At 42.8% G+C, this 14,980-nt stretch overlaps 1 protein-coding gene across 1 annotated transcript in view; it reads left to right on the plus strand.

Annotated features, from left to right (window-relative positions):
• The window catches only part of CNGA1 (cyclic nucleotide gated channel subunit alpha 1), a 51,416-nt gene extending 44,087 nt beyond the window's left edge, over nt 1-7,329 (plus strand). Inside the window, exon 9 of the mRNA XM_029584169.1 lies at nt 5,804-7,329. Within this exon, the coding sequence (XP_029440029.1) occupies nt 5,804-7,203 (1,400 nt within the window). The 3' untranslated portion in view covers nt 7,204-7,329. The remainder of the gene's footprint in view (nt 1-5,803) is intronic.
• Nucleotides 7,330-14,980: the final 7,651 nt, after the last annotated feature.

The following is a 14,980-nucleotide window of genomic DNA, read 5'->3' on the forward strand; positions in this document are numbered from 1 at the left end:
CAGAACCTCCCTCCCACATTTTCCTATGTCATTGGTGCCCACGTGTACCACGACAGCCGGCTCCTCCCCAGCACTGTCTAAAATCCTATCTAGGTGACGCGTGAGGTCCGCCACCTTCGCACCAGGTAGGCATGTTACCAGGCGATCCTCACGCCCACCAGCCACCCAGCTATCTACATTCCTAATAATCGAATCACCAATTATGACGGCCGACCTAACCCTTCCCTCCTGGGCAGTAGGCCTTGGGGAGATATCCTCAGTGCGAAAGGACAATGCATCACCTAGAGAGCAGGTCCTTGCTACAGGATCCTTTCCTGCTACACCTGGTTGGTGCTCTCCCATTATGAGACCTTCTTCCTCCAAGGCAGCACCAAGGCTGCCAGTCTGAAGTTGGGACTTGACTACTATGTCCCTGAAGGTCTCATCTATATACCTCTCTGTCTGCCTCAGCTCCTCCAGGTCTGCCACTCTAGCCTCCAGAGATCGGACTCGTTCTCTGAGAGCCAGGAGCTCTTTGCATCGCATGCACATGTACAACTTCTCACCGGTGGGTAAAAAATCATACATTTGACACTCGATGCAAAAGACTGGGAAGCCCCCCTCTTGCTGCTGGACTGCTGCCTTCATCTCAATTTTGATCAGTTCCTAGTTAAGTTTTAGGTTGCTATGGGAGTAGGAATGTGTCTAACTTCCTTTAAATGTATTAGTGAATTCACTATGTGTCTGGTAGTGGCCTACCGGGGTCTGATCGAATTCTCAATAAAGTTTTTGTTGATTTTTTTTTTTTTTTTGTTTTGTGAAAGTGGCACCTGCCTATAAATTAAGGGATGAGCTAGGGGTGGGTGGGCAAGGGGTGGGAGGGTTGGGAAATACAAACAGTCTAACTTCAGTTAGTCAGCCTATGTGACTCACTGCTCCCTTGATTAACAAATGTTGGTCCCTATTCAAACCCAATCACACTACCTCAACACCTTTCCAAGGTGAGTAACTGAGCTGAACTATTCAACTTTTTTACTTAGGTATACACTGCTCCTAGCTTATTTCTAGCTTCTGGCTACTTTTTTGTGTTTTTGTTTTTTTTTTTCAATACAATGCACTCAGTTAGTATTAAAAACAAACAGTCAGCTCTTTAAAAGTCTGGAGAACACTCAGTTCTCCAGACTTTAAAAAATAAGCACACTATCTACTGCTACCTTATTGACTGAATAAAAATACAAACAGTCTAACTTGTTTATTCACTGCCTACCTACTGCTACCTTATTGACTGACTAAAAATACAAACAGTCTAACTTGTCTATTCACCGCCTACCTACTGCTACCTTATTGACTGACTATTTAAAAATGCAAACAGTCTAACTTGTTTATTCACTGCCTTTCTGACTATTAAAGGCACAAACACACTAAATAATATTGCCAAATAGTTAACTTTGCCCCAATACTTTTAAAAAAGTCAATGTCCCAAGTACCCAAAAACTAAGTCTATTCCATGTTACTGTGCTAGTAATAGCAGTGGCTATTTTCTAAGTCAACTTAATTAATAGCAGGTAATGGATTTCTCCTCCAAGAACTTATCCAATCTTTTTTTAAACACAGCTACACTAACTGCACTAACCACATCCTCTGGCAACAAATTCCAGAGTTTAATTGTGCGTTGAGTGAAAAAGAACTTTCTCCGATTAGTTTTAAATGTGCCACATGCTAACTTCATGGAGTGCCCCCTAGTCTTTCTGTTATCCGAAAGAGTAAATAACCGATTCATATCCACCTGTTCTAGACCTCTCATGATTTTAAACACCTCTATCATATCCCCCCTCAGCCGTCTCTTCTCTTTAGAACAACTAGTCTAGGTAATACAAACAGCCCTTGCCCCTTTATTTTTATCAGGATTAAGGGCCACTCTTATGATAATCCTAGACACAGAATAAAAAAAGACAGGAATCACATATTTATGCTCATTGCCTGAGAGGATGGCAGCCAAGGATGATATCTAAATGACCTCTAACCTCTGTCCACTGGCCTTCCTTCAAATGGTTCACTAGTATCAGGATCAGGATCAGTATGCCGGTGGGCCTTCAAGGAAACTGTGTAGGTCAGTATGAAAAAGGTAGGGTATGCACACATTGTTGATGGGGCCAATATATGCTGGCATGACATGAGTGAATGTTTTCTTTCAACCAGGGTTATCTAATTTCAGTCCTCAAGGACTGTATACCAGTCAGGTTTTCAGGATAACCCTAATGAATATGCATGAAATAAATTTGCATGCACCAGGACTGATCATAAGAGGGAGCGAAGCCCTAGAACACTGTGCATGGATCTACCTCCAAGCTGACAGGAAATTATAGTGCTGGGTATAGAGCCACCATGGCAGTGTGAGGTTCCCCTAAAGTGTGGAACCCAAAGGCCCTGGCATGAACAATTTCTCAATTGAATGCAAATCTATGTCATGCATATTTTATTAGGGATATTCTAAAAACCAGACCAGTTTCTGGCCCTCAAGGAGAAGAGTCAGACACCGTTGCTCTAAACTAATACTTAGCTTCCCAGTTAGTGGTCTCATCCCATTCTTTTCTTCTCTTGGATATTTTTCAGATTGACACAGACTCCATGAGGCTAGTGGTTCTAATCCAGGGATTGTAGGGGTGCATCCTGCTGGAGAGCTTCCAGCAGCATGATCTTGAAGGGAGATCCCAGTTCTGGGTGGTGGGAGAGGTTTATCCTGAATATTTCTACTACGTCTACTGTTGTCCATTTTGGAGTCTGGTGTGTCTGTGTCTAGTCTTGTGTTTTCTCTCTGTGTTGCTCTTGCAGGTATGGCATGTACTAAGTTTCTGTGTCTTGTTTATATTTCAATTGCTTCAACTTTAACACAGCGACTGTTCTTCTCTTCTCTCTTTCATGTCTGCATGTATGTATGCAATGGTGTCATTTCTCTTCTGGGCTTTGAGCATGCTCCTGTGATGCCTGCACTAGAAAAACACGTTTCTATCTTTCTTATTTGGTGCATATTTCTTTGCTAGTTACACTTTTTACCTTTTACCTAGGACTGTTACAGGGAGCACTGCGCCCCAGGCTAGTTACAGTCAGTTCCTCTCCTAAGCAGCACTTCCCCCACCCACCCCACTAGTGTGCTGGGAAACACCCACCCCCAAGTTGGGCCACTGTTGGTCATCCCGGAGTGTGCATGTTGCGACAGCTGGTCGCAGGATTCACGACCGGCCCGTTTTACCTGCCCTCCCGCGTCGTTCCGGAGCTGGCCCTGCTTCGGGGCAGGACGGGGGAGGTGTTCAGGCAAGCCTCCAGGCGCTTCCGGCCGGGCCTTCTCCTACCAGCCTGTGTTTCGCGCCGAAGACGCCGCTAAAGACTCCCACAGGGCAGGGCCTTAGGCGCGCGCGCTCCCCCTCTCTTAAAGGGGCTGTGGCGCGCCAGGATTGTCGGCCCCTTCAGATGACGTCAGCCCTGGAGAAGTATATAAGGCGGCTCCTGACACTCAGGAGCTGCCTTAGCAACTTCTCCCTGTCTTGGAGTAGTTGTTCTCCGGCTTGCCTATCTGCTGACTGGTTCTACCTTCCTTCTGGAACCTGATTGCTATCTGTATTGACCTCCGCCTGTCACTGACCACATCCGCTCATCACTTGGATCTGACCTCTGCCTGTTACTCGACCACGTCTGCTCGCCGCCTGGATACTGACCTCTGTCTGTCTGCCTGTCTGCCTGTCTGCAGGCATCACAGGACCATGACCCACGTCTGACCTTTGGATCTTGACCTCTGTCTTGGCTGACTATTCTCAGACTGACCTTTGGAACTTGACTTCTGTTACTACTGACCTTGCTTTCTTGAATCTGGCCTTGATCCTAGCCTTATCATCAAAGACTGTTCTGGCCTTCTCTGGCGCCCCGGACCCCTAGCCTTGACGTCGACTGCGCAACCTTAATCCTGGTGGGCACACCACTGAACTTACTTTCAGGGAAACCTGCAAGGCCCACCTAAGTCCAAGCGGCCCGGGTCCCCAAGGGCTCCACCTGGGGGGACCACGGGCTTCCAGTGGTGAAGCTCCAGCTAGCCTCTGTCTCCCCCTGTGCTCTGCCACCTGGTGGCAGGCACTTCCTGGGTCCGACCAGGGAGCCTACCAACCCTGCTCCAGGACTAGGGTCCACCTTCAGGCACAACACTGCATGCAGGGGGAGTATATGGAAGCGGGCCAGAAATGCACAGGTCACCATGCTTTCTTCCCTCTTCAGGCAGCACCAGGCAGTACTCATCTTGTCTGTCTATGGTAATAGTCCTGTCTTTACCCCAGGACCTGAAGTGACCATGTTTTTTCTTTTAAGTAATATTTGTTTTTGGTTTAGAACATTTGATTTCCTTCCTGGCTTTTGGTAGACTTATTGATATATGTGTATTAGTGTTGGGTGTGAGTGAAGGAGTGTTAGTGCCTGTGTACAGGATAGATTCCAACAGTGTACTTTGGACACTGTTGGAATAATTGAGAGAAGTGGCCAATGGGAGATATGTGTAGATAATGTATAGAGATATTTCTACTGTAGCTAGGGAATGTCAATACTACTTTTCAAGAAACAAGTGCCATGTGGTGATGCACCAATCGCATGACAATCTCTTTAAATAAGAAATGGCAGAGATAGAACCTTTTTACAACTTTTTTTCTGCACTTCAGTTTGACTGCTGGGATAGAGTAAAAGAAAGAGTGTGTTACGAGTTAAAAAAAATCAAAAGTAAATTTTTCCTGTTATAGAATTGGAGCTATTTAGGGAAAAGGGTAGCCACTCAGTTCTCAGCATGGGTAAATTTATTCAGGGTAGAGGCTTCAGGGATATGAACAAAAGCCATGTGTGTAGGGGGTGAATCACTACCTGTGAGCAGGAATTAAGACAGAATGGAGCCTGATAATCATGAGTATAACTGGGATCCACCTCCTGTATCTTTTTTCATGATCTTCTAAATGATTTTTTAAGAGTTTCAAAATTGCCAGAATAGCAACCAAATATTTCCTTTTACAGCAGCTGATATTTGTCATAAGTCATTATTTGTCAAATAGAAGCCCAACCTGATGAAGATGAATCAACCCTACTGCTATGTAGCATTCATGTCAGATGCCTCTTGGGATTTAAGAAAAATGTAGTAAAGAAGTTGACATTTAGTTAGATCAATATGACAGTTACTAAAGATAATGTACAAGAGATTTTGAGAACTACACAGGTGCCTATTATTGCTATTTCTAAATACACAGTTCTAGTAAGCCTTATCAAATATGTAACAAAAAATAGAGGCTATAACATTATCTAAAACAATATATGTGAACCAGGAACTTTTAAAAGGTTATAATATAGATACTGAAATAATGTTTGATGGTTATGGAATAGTATTAATTGCATTGTATGTACGGGGCCGATATTCAGCCTCAGAGTGGCTAATTAAGTTGGTCAGATATAGCTATATGGCTAACTTATCGGGGATATTCAAATATCGGAGTTAGCTGCATAACTTACCAGTATGTGGCTAACTCTGCTCCACCTGAAAATGGCTCCTGCCTGCCCCTGGAACGCCCCTGACTTATGTGGCTAAATTTAGCATACAGCTTTGAATATAACCGGGTAGCCATTTAGGTGGATAACTTTTCAGTTATTAGTCTAAATGACGTTTGAATATCGACCTCTACAATTATTGAAAGTGCAGAATAGTTCTCTGCAATTAGGATTTTTAAAAGTTTTTGTTTGGAAATCATATAAGAAAATATCATGGTAAGCCAAAAACCTTTTTATGATTGTATATGTTCTTTTTAAGGTTACCTGGAACAAGGTTTGCTGGTCAAAGAAGAAACTAAACTTAGGGAGCGTTATATGAAATCTTTGCAATTTAAGCTGGATGTCATGTCTGTCATGCCAACTGATATACTGTATCTTCAACTAGGACTGAACTATCCAGAGTTAAGGTTAAACAAATTACTCAGGGTATCTCGTATGTTTGAGTTCTTCCAACGCACAGAGACAAGGACAAACTACCCAAATATCTTTAGGATCTCTAACCTTGTCATGTACATCGTGATTATCATTCACTGGAATGCGTGTGTATACTACTCAATTTCAAAAGCCATTGGTTTTGGAGAAGACACATGGGTTTATCCCAATATCTCCCAACCTGAGTTTTCCCGATTGGCTAGAAAATATGTATATAGTCTTTACTGGTCAACACTAACCTTGACTACTATTGGTGAAACCCCTCCTCCTGTGCAAGATTCTGAGTACTTCTTTGTGGTTGCTGACTTTTTGGTTGGAGTGCTGATTTTCGCTACCATTGTTGGTAACGTTGGTTCCATGATCTCAAATATGAATGCAGCAAGGTCAGAATTTCAGGGAAGAATTGATGCTATTAAACAGTATATGCACTTTCGAAAAGTAAGCAAGGACTTGGAAAAAAGAGTTATCAAGTGGTTTGACTACTTGTGGACGAACAAAAAAGCAATTGATGAAAGAGAAGTCTTGAAGTATCTTCCAGATAAACTAAGAGCCGAGATTGCTATCAACGTTCATTTAGATACATTAAAGAAAGTTCGAATTTTTGCTGACTGTGAAGCTGGACTCTTAATTGAGTTGGTCTTGAAACTGCAGCCACAGGTCTACAGCCCAGGAGATTACATCTGCCGTAAAGGTGACATTGGACGAGAAATGTATATTATTAAAGAAGGAAAACTTGCTGTTGTGGCTGATGATGGAATCACACAATTTGTTGTTCTAAGTGATGGCAGTTACTTTGGAGAGATAAGTATTCTTAACATTAAGGGTAGTAAAGCAGGTAATCGAAGAACAGCCAACATTAAAAGTATTGGTTATTCAGATCTGTTTTGTCTATCCAAAGATGATCTTATGGAAGCTCTAACTGAGTATCCAGATGCCAAGGCTATGCTGGAGGAGAAAGGTAAGCAAATCTTGATGAAAGATGGGCTACTGGATTTAGATATTGCAAATGCTGGCTCTGATCCAAAAGATGTGGAGGAAAAGATTGCTAATATGGAGGGGCTAGTGGGCAACTTACAAACCAAATTTGCCAGACTTCTAGCTGAATATGATTCAGCACAACAGAAACTGAAGCAGCGTATAACAAAACTTGAGAAAATACTAAAACCAGATACAGAAGTTGAATTTGTGGATTTGGCAGAAGCTGAGGCAAGTAAAGATGACCCCTGACCACCGGCACAAGAATATAAGTATTGGAATTTGTTACTGGAAATTAATTACAATGACTAAAATCTTTCTTTTTATATTACATCATCTTTTACTGTGCAAAATGATGAGAAACAAATGGAGATAAAGTATCAGCTTGGAAAGAGTGGTCTTGCTGTCTCACAAAGATTAGGAAATCACAATTTTTAGTTCCATTTGTACAAATTGTAATTGTTTTCAGATGTTTAGTTATAATTAAGACTAATTAATTAGATACATAAACATAGGTGTGATTTGGAATAAACCAAGTTGTTTATCATAAAATATTCTGGGAATTTGACAGTCTATTTTTTTATGTATTAAAAAGGACCAAAAATTATTAAAACTAAGTAAATATCATCTTACTTTAAGGAGATTATTACAATAAATAAAACCTGGTTTTCATTGATCAGTTTTCATGGATCATTCCAGTATTTTCAGTTAGGTACAAAATGCAATCAATTTTTAGAACATAGGTACTGGCTAGATTCTTTGAAATATCAATATGTTTGGTTTATGGCTCTTTTGCTGCCTCTTTGGTTTACTTTTATGTATGTGCAAACGAACGTCGGTATAAAAAAGCTATAAATAAATACAAATATTTTTATTTTTATTTAAATATTTTGGGATAGCAGTACAACATTTATTCTAGACACATTTAGCAAGTTTGCTCACTGTAAATGGTGTTTTTGTAGATAGCAGGATGAATTAGCCATTACATGAGTCTACTGAACATGTGTGGGAATTGCAGTGTAGATATTGCCTCATGAGCCTCCTAAGTCTATATCATAGCCAAATCTAGCTAGGTGGTCAACTCTCCAAGGAGGCGGGCAGGTATTCCATTGCTAATTCATCCTTTCTATGGAAAACACCATTTATGGTGAGCAAACATGCGTTTTACATCAATAAGAAAGCTGAAATTGCCAGTACATGTGGGGAGTCCCAAGTTGAGTATTGCAGTGGAGTGATTACTGAACAAGCAACCAGACCCAACTATGGAAAGTAGACTACTTCGAGAACAGGTTATGCAAAACTACTTATCTGAATTTACTGTCAGGCCTTGAGAGGTTGTCCAGACAGTAATAGGAGATAAAGGTATTTATTTATTTATTTAAAAAAATTTCTAAACCATCGTTAAGTTAAATACCATCACAACGGTTTACAGAAGGGCACGATAAAGAGAAATATGGGTGGTATAGATTACAAATTACTCGTGTGCCATCATAGTATGATCTGTTGACTAAATTGCAGGTTTGCAAATATCCTTGAGGGGCACTTATAAGAACATAAGAACATAAGAAAATGCCATACTGGGTCAGACCAAGGGTCCATCAAGCCCAGCATCCTGTTTCCAACAGTGGCCAATCCAGGCCACAAGAACCTGGCAAGTACCCAAAAACTAAGTCTATTCCATGTAACCATTGCTAATGGCAGTGGCTATTCTCTAAGTGAACTTAATAGCAGGTAATGGACTTCTCCTCCAAGAACTTATCCAATCCTTTTTTAAACACAGCTATACTAACTGCACGAACCACATTCTTTGGCAACAAAATTCCAGAGTTTAATTGTGCGTTGAGTGAAAAAGAACTTTCTCCGATTAGTTTTAAATGTGCCCCATGCTAACTTCATGGAGTGCCCCCTAGTCTTTCTACTGTCCGAAAGAGTAAATAACCGATTCACATCTACCCGTTCTAGACCTCTCATGATTTTAAACACCTCTATCATATCCCCCCCTCAGTCGTCTCTTCTCCAAGCTGAAAAGTCCTAACCTCTTTAGTCTTTCCTCATAGGGGAGTTGTTCCATTCCCTTTATCATTTTGGTAGCCCTTCTCTGTACCTTCTCCATCGCAATTATATCTTTTTTGAGATGCGGCGACCAGAATTGTACACAGTATTCAAGGTGCGGTCTCACCATGGAGCGATACAGAGGCATTATGACATTTTCCGTTTTATTCATCATTCCTTTTCTAATAATTCCCAACATTCTGTTTGCTTTTTGACTGCCGCAGCACACTGCACCGACGATTTCAATGTGTTGTCCACTATGACACCTAGATCTCTTTCTTGGGTTGTAGCACCTAATATGGAACCCAACATTGTGTAATTATAGCATGGGTTATTTTTCCCTATATTCATCACCTTGCACTTATCCACATTAAATTTCATCTGCCATTTGGATGCCCAATTTTCCAGTCTCACAAGGTCTTCCTGCAATTTATCACAATCTGCTTGTGATTTAACTACTCTGAACAATTTTGTGTCATCTGCAAATTTGATTATCTCACTCGTCGTATTTCTTTCCAGATCATTTATAAATATATTGAACAACAGTAGAAGCCATATCTCTGACTTGATGAGCTTTGATAGAGTTTGAGATTTGCAGTTCTGCTAAGGTGTAGCAGTACTGAATGTATTCTGCTATCCAGGTAGCCAATGTATGTTTGGTGACTATGATGGTTGGCAAATCTGTTAGGGTCAAATATGACAAAGAATTGTGAAGCAGTTAAGTTTTTCTTATACAAGGTGAAAGTTTCTTTATAATCTAAAGTATGAAGGGTCCTTGATCCTTCATGAACCTGAGATCTCAGAAAAAGGTAGCTACTACGATGGATTGATTGATATGGGAAGCAGAGACAACCTTTGGTAAAACTTTTGGAAGAATTGCAGGTGTGGCATAAAGCCAACTCGAGCTTGAAGCTTGCTGACTGTTTTAGCTGAGGTAATTGCAATGAGGAATGCTACTTTCCATGTCAGGAACTTAAGAGAATCCATCTGCACTGGCCTGAAAAGTAGGTTCATGGGCTGAGAAAGGACAACATTGAAGTGTTATGGAACTGGAGGTTTTTGTGTCAGGAGCTTAATGCGCCACAAGCCTTTTATGTATCTCAGTATCAGTGGATGAGTAGAGATGGGTTTAGTATGCACTTGAACATGGTAAGCAGCTAAGACATGGGGATGTAATTTCATAGATGATGTGGCAAGGCCTGAGCCAGAAAACATGAGCAAGTTTTTGTCCAAGAGATGGCAGGGGGAATGTTTTAAGGTTATTTTAGGGTGTTATTTTTAGATTCCCAGATTATTGTACTCAAAGGTAAAGTTAGTGATAGACCAAAATAATCACCAATAATTGATAAATGTCGATCAATATGTACATTGCACATAGGTTAGCATAAGGATCATTCAGACTTGAAACTGTAGCATGCTGCTTGGTGCTAATGAGCTGGAGATAAGCAGGATAATCTGTTCTTTCTACATTTGTTTTTCTAAGAGATAACGTTGGTGAAGTCCAGTGTTCAGAGATTAGCACTGGATACCTCCTTAATAGCCATAGCCAGACTATAAATTTTACTGTAACTATGAGTTTTAATTGGCCATAGCTTAACAAGTTGCAGCTGGCCTGGCTAATGTCAGAGTTTTGAGTGCGACTCAGAACACTTAACACTTGCAGGTGCTGGATTAGAGCCAGGAAAGTTCTGTAAACCCTAAAAGAATTCCACCTAGGAAAAGGAGGAGGGCTCCAAACTAGGCCCTATAGGACTGAACCAGACATCCTAAAAGTGAGTCTCCCTTGAAGATGAAAAAGTCAGCAGATCAACCAACGGGGACACCCTTGTCTTATTGCCTTTGGTCCTCCTCCCCTGAGATCGAGGGGATGGACCAGCGTCGGCAAAATCAGAAGGCAAATCTCCTCAAGCATCCAAGCAGTGCTGACACAGGCTTTTAGAAAGCTCTGGCTGTATCACCCTTATATGGCATGAGGCACAAATGGCTAAGCGCTTAGACTTCTTTGTCCCCGGTGCCATTGTTAGTATGCATTCAAGCAACATACGCCATAGGAGGGTCGTACTTCACTAAGCACAATTACATGCTTAGGTATACGCTCAAACTGCGCCAAGATATGCGCACAGAAAATGCATTGTTACACATACGCAAAATGTGCACAGTAACGCGCTTACCTTTGTGCAAAATATATGCACAAGTATGCTCGTAACCAGGGACGCAGATCCAGGCACGCAGACTTCTGACATCGCACACAAAAACGTGTGAACTAACTGCCGCGGCCTACCACATGGCCTGGGAAAGAAGCCTGAGAATGGGATCTAGCCAAAGGCTGCTCAACCTGCTGTGCCTGAGCTGCCTCCACATCTCACAAAAATCCCTAGAGATGTGAGCGGGAGAAGCTGAATGCAGAGGAGAAGGACCTGGGAGGAAGAAACCCTATCTCTGATTTCCTTTTCTTCCTTCTTTTTTTTTTTTTATTAATAAAAACTTTTACCTGAGCTCTGCCCTCTCCGACTGAGAGCAGCAATGGGTGCCCAGCTACGGGGGGAGAGGACAAAAGCCTTCACTCCAAGCCTCTCTCAGCCTACAACCACTAATTTCAATTGTCAAGTCCACACCAGAACCAGGTTACCGGACTGAAGGCTCTCAACTGAGGGAGGGACCAAAAGGTATCATTGTAAACCAATATGATGTTCCTACGAATACCGGTCTATAAAAGCTTTTAAATAAATAAATAAAAATAAATCTCCTCAGGAGGCAAGCAATGCTATATTAGTATCTCAATCAGTCTCCTGTGTCTTCTTTTTGGTTTTTTTTATATCTTCTCTTTTTTTTTTTTTGTACAGGCAATCCCAGGAAGGAAATGCATGTCCACCATTTGCGGAAGACAGAGAATACTGGTGGGCTGATGTCGGGGCAGGGCTATAAATCCATGACGTCAGCTTCTTACTCCTTCTCCATCTGCTGGCAGAGGTGCATAACCCACTTGTGGGGACTGGCCTACCTGAGTGCAGAGGAATATCTGTATTAACATAATACGTCTTTTTGAAATATTTGACATAAGAAAAACAGATTTTTTTTAACTTTAAACTTTTTATTGAAGCATACACAGGATAAATCAATATTAATGACTTTTCCAATACAGAGAAAATATAAATATAATTCCTGTGCAATAAGTGCCTGGTTTTCAAAACCATTTACATTCTTAAAACTAGATTTTACATGTGAAAACTCACTTTACACCATAATTGGCGAGCTTTTCAAAATTGCTATAAAATATGCCATTGAATTGTCATTAGGTTTTACCCACTTTAAGTACACTTAAGTCTTATAAATGGCTTTTGAATATTGCTATGACTGTATGTTATATTTACATGTGTAAGTTCTTTGAAAATTCACCTGTTAAAGCACATGTAAGCATAAGAACCACAATTAATGCCAAGGATAATTAACAAGTAAAAGTTAAACTCAAATAACAGGATAAAAGCAAGTTTGCATCCCATAAACTGTGTTTTCCATAGATAGCAGGATGCTGCATGGGTGACATCATCAGGACTGCACTAGGTGAAGCTGTCTCTCAAAGCTTAAGGCTTTTGCGTGGTAGTTCCCACACAAACGAGCCTTCCAGAAGACTCCTTAGTTCGTAGCTAAACAAAAAATATCCAGGGCAGGTAGAAATGCTGTCCAGGGAGGAAAGGCAGGAATGCATGGCTAATTCATCCTGCTATCTACGGAAAACACTGTTTATGGTATGCAAACCTGTTTTTTTCTGTTGATAAACAGGCTGAATTAGCCATGTTGCATGGGGAATCCCAAGCAAGGGATTGTGAAAAACATATATAAATATTGAGATCATGTGACCAGGAGTGAGTTTGATGTATTCGCTGTACAGGGTTTTTTGTTTTTACAACCCGGACTCCTCTGTGAGCAGCATCCACCTGGATGACAAATAATGCAATACTGCTGATCCCACTGCGCCATCAGATTCTGTCCGCTTGTGTAAGCAGTGGTGATGTCGCATTTGGCAGTCCGTGGGCTGCTACCGTGAACCGCTGTACTCACCTCCCAAGGCTGGGCCTGTCTCGCAGCTCCTCAGCATGGTGGGACACTGCCAGCCCCGACCCGTCTCGTGGCTCCTTAATGAGGTGGAACTTTACTGGCTGCCTATGCAGTGGAACACTGCCTGCCCCGACACTATCACCCTTAAAGGGCCCATGGCGGGAAAAGCCCCATGGCAACTCTTGATGACCTCACAGGCTCTGCCCTATAAAAGGACCTCTCTGTCTTTCCCTCCCTCCCTCCTGATTGTCTGCTGCCTGCCTCGACCCGGACTGAGTATTGGATTTCGTTGCCTGCTGCCTGCCTGGACCCGGACTGAGTATTGGATTTCGTTGCCTGCTGCCTGCCTTTGGATTATCTGCTATTGTGGTTCCTGATTGTCTGCTGCCTGCCTCGACCCGGACTGAGTATTGGATTCGTTGCCTGCTGCCTGCCTTGACCCGGACTGTCTTTGGGACTTCTCGTCACTAGGTAAGCGGTCTAACCGGTGGTTCCACTACTATCAGCAAGGGATCCTAACAGTTGGCCGAAGCCATGGAATCAGTTGATTTGACCGCTCTACAAGCCATTCCTGGGATGGCTAATAAGATCCAACAACAGCAGGGGGTCTTAGACCAAGTCACGGGAGTCCTGGACCGATTGGTTGCACGAATGGACGCTCTGGCTTATCTGCCTACGGGACCAGCTCCCAGCCCAGTGGTCACCCCTGCCCCAGTCAGGGTGCCACCTCCGCCTCGCTTTAATGGAAATGCAGCCTTATGTCGGGGATTCATCAACCAGTGTCGAATGCATTTTTCTCTACAACCTGCCTCCTTTCCTAATGATAAGACGAAGACTACCTTCCTATTGTCTTTACTCGAGGGTCCGGCACTGGCCTGGGCGTCTCCCTTGTGGGAACGAGATGACCCTATCCTCAATTCATTGGACCGGTTTCTCAAAGAATTCCGGTTGATTTTTGACGAACCAGGACGTTCATCCTCCGCAGCAAATGAATTGCTTCAGATAAGACAAGGGTCACGTACGGTGGGGGAATATGCTATCCAGTTTCGCACCTTAGCAGCTGAACTGGCGTGGGGAGAGGAGAGTCTCACGGCCATCTTCCGACAAGGTCTTGCAGAGCACATTAAGGATCAATTGGCTGGCAGAGATCCTCCGGAGACGTTAGAAGGCTTGATCCGGTTAGCCATCTGGTTGGACTTACGCGTTCAAGAAAGGATGCGAGAGCGAGCTGCCACCCGTAGAAATTTCCGGTTGGCCCCGACGTTTCAGCAACCAATGGTTACTCCACCTACGACCCAGCCTTCTGGAGACTCGGAGGAACCCATGCAAATTGATCGATTTCGCCTGACTCCTGAGGAACGGAATCGCAGACGGGCAAGGAATCTCTGTCTGTACTGCGCCGGAGCAGGGCATTTTCTCAATAAATGCCCCAAGTCGGGAAACTCCCGGACCTAGGTCGGGTAGGAGAGGCCTCCCTGGGTCCCACCATTTCCTCTCCTCAATTATTACTATCCACGTCCATTTGTCTTAACAACGAATCAGTGCACCTTCAAGCCTTCATAGACTCAGGAGCGGCAGGAAACTTCATTCAGGAACAGCTGGTGCAGAAATACCGGATACCGATAGAACCATTAACCACTCCTCTGTCGGTAACCTCAGTTTCGGGGCAATCGGTGGGAATGCATATTGCCTATAGAACCAAACCTGTGTTGCTCCGTACCGGTATTTTTCATCAAGAACACATTCAGCTATTTGTTCTTCCATCATCAGTAAATCAGATAATATTGGGACTACCGTGGCTACGGATTCATCAGCCTCGCTTTGATTGGGCTTCACTACAGCTCGCAGCATGGAGCCCCTTCTGTTTCCAACACTGCCTTAAGAATCTGCCAGTTATCTCCGTGCAGACCACGTCACTGTC

This window comes from Rhinatrema bivittatum, chromosome 1, assembly GCF_901001135.1.
Source record: "Rhinatrema bivittatum chromosome 1, aRhiBiv1.1, whole genome shotgun sequence".
In the NCBI taxonomy this organism is placed as follows: Eukaryota; Metazoa; Chordata; class Amphibia; order Gymnophiona; family Rhinatrematidae; genus Rhinatrema; species Rhinatrema bivittatum.